The 9,694-nt window shown below is 44.7% G+C and overlaps 1 protein-coding gene across 1 annotated transcript; it reads right to left on the bottom strand.

Moving 5' to 3' along the window:
- Nucleotides 1–23: 23 nt before the first annotated feature.
- LOC147211314 (ATP synthase F(1) complex catalytic subunit beta, mitochondrial) lies at nucleotides 24–4,087 on the bottom strand. Its single transcript, XM_086125587.1, has 10 exons — nucleotides 3,921–4,087; nucleotides 2,310–2,483; nucleotides 2,039–2,213; nucleotides 1,807–1,928; nucleotides 1,547–1,731; nucleotides 1,283–1,441; nucleotides 1,092–1,214; nucleotides 815–1,027; nucleotides 519–720; nucleotides 24–434 (listed from the first exon to the last, which is right to left on the bottom strand). The coding sequence occupies exons 1-10, from the start codon at nucleotides 4,021–4,023 to the stop codon at nucleotides 337–339; spliced, it is 1,554 nt and encodes a 517-aa protein (XP_085981713.1). The 5' UTR covers nucleotides 4,024–4,087; the 3' UTR covers nucleotides 24–336.
- Nucleotides 4,088–9,694: the final 5,607 nt, after the last annotated feature.

Genomic DNA, 9,694 nt, shown 5'->3' with positions numbered 1-9,694 from the left:
ACACAAAACAAAGACACATGCTATTAGTTTGTCATTTTATTTATGCCACAGCCGTTCACAATGATGGCTGCTTGACATGGCTCATGAGCGCCATCTGGTGGTAAGCATAGGTACAAGACTGGCTTATAGGAAATACAGCTGACGAATTGTGACAGACATTTTTTTTAATTCCATCCGGGTTTTTTTGCAAATCGAGACATTAAATATAACTCTTCATGATGACAAGACAGACACATCTGTATTTGAACATTACAAACCAAGTGCTCCTAACAGCTGGACCCTTGCCTATTTCTTTGTTTTCATCTTCGTTCCACAAGAGTACAATTGTTCAAGCCTTTAGGAGTGCTCCTCAGCCAGTTTCTCAGCCTTCTGGATCACTTCCTCAATGGGGCCAACCATGTAGAAGGCCTGCTCTGGCAGGGGGTCGTACTCGCCTAAGGAGGACCAAGAAATAAAAACAATTAGAATTTTGAGAAGGTCCATTCAGGAAAGGGGCATGCATAAGCCTTCACCCTCACCTGCAAGAATGCTCTTAAAGCCCTTGATGGTCTCCTTTAGGGGTACCAGCTTGCCCATGTGGCCCGTGAAAACTTCAGCCACTTGGAAGGGCTGCGACAGGAACCGCTGGATCTTGCGCGCACGGGCCACTGTTAGCTTGTCCTCCTCAGACAACTCATCCATACCCAGGATGGCGATGATATCTTGAAGGGATTTGTAGTCCTTCAATACAAAAATAAATTAATTGCAGGAGTTTAGATGAGGGGTAAATTAAACCAACAATCAATTTGGCTGGGTTCATATTAAAACGTCGGACCTGAAGGATTTTCTGCACACCGCGGGCAACATCGTAGTGCTCAGCTCCGACAATGTTGGGATCCATGATTCGGGAGGTCGAGTCCAGGGGGTCCACAGCGGGATAGATGCCCAGCTCAGCGATGGCACGAGACAACACAGTGGTGGCATCCAAGTGAGCAAAGGTGGTGGCAGGGGCAGGATCAGTCAAATCATCGGCAGGCACATAGATGGCCTGAAAAGGAGAGGGAGGAATTATTTTTATAATTCATAAAATAAAATGTGAACGTTGAACATACCTGAACTGACGTGATAGACCCTTTCTTGGTGGTGGTGATCCTCTCCTGCATAGTACCCATGTCTGTGGCCAGAGTTGGCTGGTAACCCACAGCAGAAGGGATACGACCCAGCAGGGCAGACACCTGCCAAGTCAAAAAGTTAAACCAAATCCAACTTCGATACATATCACAGCTCTGAAGAAAGTACTGACCTCAGAGCCAGCTTGTGTGAAGCGGAAAATGTTGTCGATGAAGAGCAGCACGTCCTGACCCTCTTGGTCACGGAAGTACTCGGCCACAGTCAGCCCGGTGAGAGCCACTCTGGCACGAGCGCCAGGGGGCTCGTTCATCTGTCCGTACACCAGCGCCACCTAGGAGGGGATGATGTGAATGGAAGAACATGAAACGTTAAAAAATAAATTAAAAAAAAGAGAGGAAAAAAAACTATCAATGTGAGGGCTGTCACATCGGCTCACCTTGGAAGTGGTGTCCTTCAGGTTGATGACACCGGACTCAATCATTTCATGGTACAAGTCGTTTCCCTCACGGGTACGCTCTCCCACACCGGCAAACACAGAGTAACCACCATGGGCCTTGGCCACATTGTTGATCAGCTCCATGATCAGCACAGTCTTGCCTACACCAGCTCCGCCAAACAACCCTGAAAAAAAAAAATGACCAAAGTTTACAATTAAATTTCGTTCAGCAAATTAAAATCTATTTATCATGCACATACCAATCTTTCCTCCCTTGGCATAGGGGGCCAACAAGTCGACTACTTTAATGCCAGTAACAAGAATCTCCTGCTCGACACTCATGTCAGTGAATTCAGGTGCTTCAGCATGGATGGGTGCAGTCCTGCAAAGAGAATCAAAATAGCTTGGTAGCAAATCCATTTGGGGAAGCAAACTTTGTATGACATGCATGATAAGTTGTGATATTGAAAGTCATCTCCCAAATGAACGTACTGCTTTGTGGAAATGGGGCCCCTCTCATCAATGGGCTCGCCAATGACATTCATAATCCTGCCCAGGGTTTCAGGGCCGACTGGGATTCTAATGGGGGCCCCAGTGTCCAGGACCTTCTGTCCGCGGACTAAACCTTCAGTACCATCCATAGCAATGGTGCGCACAGTGTTCTCACCTACACAAAACAAGGTTCAACTTTAATCCCAACCCCCAAGAGCGGACTTGCCGTGTCTTTGTAAGAAACAAGACAGTTATAAGTCGGGCCACTCACCAAGATGCTGTGCCACCTCCAGAACTAGCCTGGACTCTCGTCCAGCAACCTCCAGGGCATTGAGGATGGGTGGAAGGCCCTCGTCAAACTGGACATCCACCACAGCACCGATGACGGCCACAATGCGTCCAGTGGCAACACTGGCGGCAGCCACAGGCGCGACATAGTTTCTGCCTGTGAGAGAAACACCCAGGCCGATCAATTTACAGTCATGACCTTGTATTCACATCAGCATGCTGTGGACAGATAAACCAAGAATGCGGCACATCTGGAAGCTACGGGCCAATGTCAAAATTAATTTGCTGTCCTTTGAACCAAACACCCCCTATCTATCCCTCCATCCATCCATCCATCATCCATGCTGCTTATTCTCCAGGGTACACCCTCAACCAGTTGCCAGCTATCGCAATACACACACACAAACAAACAACTACACTCACAATCACACTTGGGAACAATATAAAGCAGGGCTGTCAAACATATTTTTGTCGCGGGCCATCTAGGAGTTACGTCTTTGGTTATGACAGTGAAACCAAATAAATGTTTAATCATCTCTACTTGTACACAACAAATTGATGGATTACTAGTTTTGAAATCAGTCCAATCAGCTATACGAGTTTGTCCAAGTGAGGGTCAACTGGGTAACATAATTATTGTAAAATGTCAACGGTATTAATTACACATGACAATTTGACATTCCGGTACAGATTCTTGCAAGGATCATACAAGTTGACACACATGATTTGCTTTTGCGGGCCATACAAAACGATGTGGCAGGCCGGATCTGGCGGCCCAGGCCTTAGGTTTGAAATCTGTGATTGAGAGTGTTTCTTTAGCCTACTGTGCATGTTTTGAGAATGTGGCAGGGCAGCGGAGAAACCCCACGCAAGCACGGGGAGATCATGCAAACTCCACAAAGGAGGCCCAGAGCCCGGAATCGAATCACAGACCTCTGCACCGTGAAGCGGACGTGCTAACCAGTCGATCACCGTGCCGCCCAATAACCTTTATAAAGGCCCAAATTAACACTCGATCAACTTTAAAACGCATTATGCAACTAAGCTACGCAGGTGATTGACTTTAGCTGAAGCTGTCAGATGAATGAAATCCAGCCGACGCTAACGTAGCTATCATTTCGGCAACACGTTGAGAGAGCTGCCCGTAGGTTTTCATTCTACTCAATCGCGTAACAAAATAAGTTTTCATCACTCGATGTATCATATTGAGAAACGTTTAGAAGTTGCACTCCGGGCGAGAAACCAAGCAGATACGCCCAGCCTATAATGCTAGTCGAGCAGCCACCTCATGTCATTCGAGAAAGGTCATTTATGCTAGCACAGCCAAACTTGTATCAAAACATCGTCCAACACATGCGACCTGCCAAGAACAAAAATGTGCATTCGCTTCTGGGTTATGTGTACTTTTGAGAGCCGTACCTCATCTCTTACTGTACAAATGACTCACAAGGCCTGTCAAGCCGCTTGGAAGGGCAGCCAGCGTGTGGCTAACAGCTAAGGTTAGCCTAGCTTTATTCGTCCCTTTGAAAGCCACTTTATTGCATCTTCTGAGCATGCGATTTCGCCCAACATCACCAAGCTTGGAGGAACTTACGCGAAAGGACGGCAGGTGATCCAACGAGGGCCTTCAGGGGGTGGACCCCAGGCTTTATAGCCTGCAGTGCCCCGGTGCAGCAGCGTCCAACAGCTCCTAACATGATCAAAATGGCTGAAGGTGGAACGAGCAAAGAACTCTCGGCTTTATAGAGTATGCACTAAAGCCAACTGCGCTTGCGTGACACGTTCAGCGTTTCTTGCGCGTGCGCACCTGACGACTTGCGATCACTCGGGCGCATGCGCAATTGTAAAACCCATGCTACTGACATTCTGCCCTCCATAGAACTTCCCGTAATGCATATTGTTTCTGCTAAGTGACCTACAACTCATTTAAATAAGGTAATTACTGTGCATTACTTTCTGTGCCACAACGATACACCACGAGTCACTACATACACTATATTTACACCAGTAGCGTGCAAAGAATGGGGCCAACGGGATATCCACCACAGCACCTCCCTTCCACCGGTCATCGTCGTCGAGGATCCTGTTTTCGGGCAAGATTGAATGAAGGGCCATCCATCCATCCATCCATCCATCCATCTATACCACTTAACCTCACTAGGATCGCATGTTTGCTGGAGCCAATCCCAGCTGTCAGCACAAGAGGCAGGGTGCACCCTGAACTGGTCGCCTGCCAACACATATTTAAAAGAAATACCGAATTGATCAAACCCTTTACAGAACACGGCGGATGATTGTTAAGCACGTCCAACTCACGGTTCTGAGGTTGTGGATTCGAGTCTGGGCATCACCCTTCCCCGTTCCTGCAAGGATATTCTCTGGGTACTCAAGTTTCTTCCCACATTCCAAAAATACATTTGGTAGGTTGACTGCACTCTAAATTGTCGTTAAGTGTGAATGTGAGTGAATGGTTGTTTGTCTATCTGTGCCCTGGAATAGGCTGGCGACCAGATCAGGGTGGACCTCGCCTACTACCTGAAGATAGCTGGTATAGGCTCCAGCAAACCCGCGATTCTAGTGCAGTTAAGTGGTACAGAAAATGGATGGATGGAAATTCTTTCCAGCTAAATATAAAATATATATTTCATTTGAATAATTACATTTTAGCGTTAGTCTAATTACAGTCACAGAATTGGACTTGAAAGTAACGGTGTTGAAAGTTAATGCTAAATTTTGAATGATTTATTTATTTTATTTTTTGCAAGAGTATATGCTAGCTGTGTTAGCTGCTATGATAACTGGTCAAGAACAAGCAAGGCTATACGGTGAAAAAAAAAAAATTACCTTAGGTCCACCAATGGTCAAAGCAATCAATTTGATGATGTCATATCTGCTGAGTCTGACGTTTTCCTCTTTGCTCGGTCTCTAAAAATAAAGTTTGTGATTAAAATGTTTTAACTCTTAAAAGGAAGACATATATGAACGAAATCGTACGGAAAATTGTGACTTTCAACTCTTTCAATCCGTTATGTTTGATATGGATAGAGTCAGGTATAATCATCGCATCTTCAAAGTCATAATTTTGTGGCCCCACACAAGCTCCCCATGCCCTGGGACATCCATCAAAATCGTATAAAAGTTAAATGTTCCAAAGATGATTGCGATGATGACATCATGGTTGGTGGGTGATGAGCTATAGCCGAGTACAGTGACGTGAAGTGTTTATTTTCCACTAGAGTGCGCCAATGTACCACAAAAATGCAGACTCATTAGCGCACTATCTGCATACACATTGAATCAAGTGTTTTGTCACCTGTAAAAGACTAAAGCTTTCAGGAAATTAGGTTGCATTAATTTATTTTAAAACTATTGGGCATCTCTCTCTCGCTCTCTCTCTCTCTCGCTCTCTCTCTCTCTCTCTCTCTCTATATATATATATATATATACATAGTTTAGATTCTATGATTGTCTGGCTGCTGACTCAGAGTAAAGCATTCACACTTTCAATACTTCTTCTCACTTGAAGTTTGTCAGAAAAGTTCCAGGACTGGCGGCACAAAACAAAATAGTTACAAAAACATTTATTCCAAAACCAAACTAGAAGTTCCCCACTTGAGCTTCCTGTAGAGCCTTCTTTACCACGCTTTCATGGAAACCTGAACGGATTTCAACAGGATCATCAGCAGCTCTGTCGTCACGGGCGTTATCTTGTCAACATCTTGAAAACAGGGGCCTTAACGACTCACTTGGGCTTGGAACAATAGGCAACAAAATTACAAAAAGTCAAGTCGGGTGAGTAGACAGGTTGCGCCGGGACAGCAAGGTTTCTCTTCAGTCAGGTGCTCAGAGCATTGTATGCAGGTGTGTTGTCATAGTGGGGCAGCCCTAAGGTTTTGCCACAACTCTTGCCTCTTTTCGGCCAGTGGAAGAAGCAAACCATCTTTCTGGAGGCGCGCTGGTTGCTTGTCTGCGCCACAACGAAGGGGAAAATGTGTTGTTTTTGGTGTTGTCTGTAGGTTTACACAATAGATTTTGTGTTACCAGTCCTGGAAACTTCCTGACACACCTTGCCTGTTTGTTTAGTGAATACTACATTATTCAGAGCTGTAAATGTCACTGTAAATGGTTGTCTGGCATCCTATGATTGATATGTCAACTCACCTCACTTGGGACAAGCTCCAGTTTGCCCCTGACCCGAAACCGGTTAAGTGGTATTAAATATGATTGGATGGATAAAGCATCACTATTGTGTAGTGAATAAAAAAGAAAAACAGTGGGGGCGGAATGCCTTTTTTTCAAAAGGTCAGTTATTATATACTGGACTCCCTCATCAAGAGGATCAGAGTAAAACGGGCTTATAAACAAAAAAGAATGATGTGGCAATGATGTCACATGATCTCAAACAACATTACTTAGCATTGCTGTTACATCATTTTGAGGAATATTTGCTTTTCAGTCGGACGTTGATTCAGTAACACCAATTACACATAAAAAGTCATTTTGGAGTAATAATTGCCATATCGAGTTCTCACCACATTTCTGTAATTAAATTGAAACACTTAATTTAACCAATGGAGTTAGAACCCAATTTGACTTCAAATGACACAATTTGCAATGGTTTTCAAGTAAAGTAACAAGCAGTTTGACAGCATGCTAATGCTTTGGCTTTTTTCCTTCCGGACTGTAAAAGGCTCAGCAGAGATAACGTAAAAAAATTGTGCTTGTATTAATACTGCTCGACCAATCTGTAGCTGCATGACAAAACACAACAGATATTTGGTTTCGGCACTCTGGGCATGCCCCAACGTTAAGTCTCAGGAGTGATGACTGAAAAGTTGTGCTTTCAGGGTTATTGCAAGGACACGTGGAACATCAAACACCTTCAACTGTGCATTCTGAGCTCACCTGGACCTTTAACTTGGGGAGTGTTTGGAAAAGTTGCTGCTTTAATTTGGTGTTACTATAGCTACATCAAGGGTGGAGGAGCGACGAGGAGGAATGAATTCACTAGAGGCCAAAGACTCAGCATGCTCCCTTCACCTGATGAGATGCACGTCAATGCCAGCATGATTTCCAACTTCAACATTTCGGCTTTTTCGACAGCTGAAGAAAAGTCCTGAGAGGGCCTAAAACACACAATCAATGTTGGAAATAAATGACACAGCATAATTATGTAAAATGTAACATGAACATACAGTGTAAGGCAATGTCTGGATTTCTGCTGGTCACTCTTCATTAACCTTTTATTTGTAGCGCTGCTATGGATCTAGTAGTTCAAGATTTCCAACAACAAAAGTATTATTCTGTTCTGCCATTTACTATAATAATACTACATAATAATGTAATACTATCCATCCATCCATTTTCCGAACCGCTTGATCCTCACTAGGGTCGCGGGGGGTGCTGGAGCCTATCCCAGCCATCTCCGGGCAGTAGGCGGGGGACACCCTGAATCAGTTGCCAGCCAATCGCAGGGCACACAGAGACGAACAACCATCCACGCCCACACTCACACCTAGGGACAATTTAGAGCGTCCAATCAGCCTGACATGCATGTTTTTGGAATGTGGGAGGAAACCGGAGCACCCGGAGAAAACCCACGCAGGCCCGGGGAGAACATGCAAACTCCACACAGGGAGGCCGGAGCTGGAATCGAACCCGGTACCTCTGCACTGTGAAGCCGACGTGCTAACCACTGGACTACCGGGCCGCCTAATGTAATACTATATAACATAATACGATGTTTTTCTTCAAAAACGAAACTTATCCTCCAAAACAGTTGTTTAGTTGTGGGGTAAATGCCCATCGGGCTATAGAAATAGTATGTCACACTGCATGCTTCCATGCAATTACAATTATGTGACACATACATAGCAGAACGCACAGACATGCACGTACGCACGCCCAAAAAACACACATGTAATGCTGCTATTGAAAGGTGTTAACATTGAAAATCCGACCGACTGATTATCCCTGCACCCGTAACATAACATTCATCTGTTCACAGCATCACTGTGGTAATTTAAGTATCATTTTTCATGGTTTGCAATAGGAAGCAAGAGAATTTTCTTTTTAAATTTCCATTTCCACCGTAGTAAATATTCATCTTTCGCGCAAACAGCAGACTTCAAGACGCATTCTTGAGTGACAGCCCGCCGTTCTGTGCTTTCAGTAAGGTACAGTACTTGGCAATAAAAATACGTGCGCACACTGTCACCACAGAGACATCAGAGTTATGTGATGCTTGGTGCAGCTTCTGGGGCTCTCGTCTTGCTTGAATCCACTGAGTCATTTACCCGTACAATAAGACTTACGCTAAATTTTGATGGATACGCAGTTTTCATCTGAGGGAGCACCTAATAAACATACCCGTAATAGAAAAAAGAACTACCGTACTCATAGGAATTTTATAATTAACTCCCACATCTCAGTGTTGTTTTCAGGTCTGAGGTCAAGTTGTTTGTTTGTTTTGTTTTTTTTTGGGGGGGGGGGGGGGACAAAAAAATAATTCTACATATACTATTCAATTTTGGGTTGTTTGAAATTGATAAGAGGGTGGCCTGGTGGTCCAGTGGTTAGCATGTCAACCTCACAGTGCAGAGGTACCGGGTTCAATTCCAGCTCCGGCCTCCCTGTGTGGAGTTTGCATGTTCTCCCCATGCTTGCGTGGGGTTTCTCCGGGTCCTCCGGTTTCCTCCCAAATACCGAAGTGTAATATTTACGCCATAGGTGTTAAACTCTGGTCCTGGAGGGCCGCTGTCCTGCATGTTTTCCAAGTCTCCCCGTTGCAACACACCTGATTCAAATGAACAGGTTCAATGACAGGTTTTCGCAGAGCTTGCTGGTGATCTGATCCTTTGAATCAGGTGTGTTGCAACAGGGTGACTTGGAAAACATGCAGGGCAGCGGCCCTCCAGGACCTGAGTTTGACACCTATGATTTACGCCATCAACATTATCATATTAGTACAAGTGATGCCTTTGTATTCAAACTGCATTTTTGTTATTCGCGTAATTTAAAAACAATTTTCAGTGTTAAAGTGCACTTGCTGTCTTGGTAATAAGGGCCTCTTGTCTCATTTCCACTTGGCGGTGTCGGTTAACATTGAGCATTATGTTCATAGTAATGAAACAAAGTAGTGTGTCGGAATTTTGCTTTGTCGACCTGCCTCACATTTCTGGGGTTTGAATCCTTTCTCTGGCCTTCGTGTGGTGGAGGTTTCATGTTATCCCCCCGCTCATGTGTGTGTGTGTGTGTGTGTGTGTGTGTGTGTGTGTGCGTGTGTCTGTGTGTGTTTTACTGGTACTTTGGCTTTTTCCCACGTTCCAAAACCATGCATGTAAGCTCAACTGAAGACCCTCAATTGTT

This window comes from Hippocampus guttulatus, chromosome 1 (genome assembly GCF_054856545.1).
Source record: "Hippocampus guttulatus isolate MCC_2025c chromosome 1, RoL_Hgut_1.0, whole genome shotgun sequence".
NCBI classification, from domain to species: domain Eukaryota; kingdom Metazoa; phylum Chordata; class Actinopteri; order Syngnathiformes; family Syngnathidae; genus Hippocampus; species Hippocampus guttulatus.
Note: the sequence above shows the minus strand (reverse complement) of the source record. Positions and strands in the feature narration are given on the sequence as shown.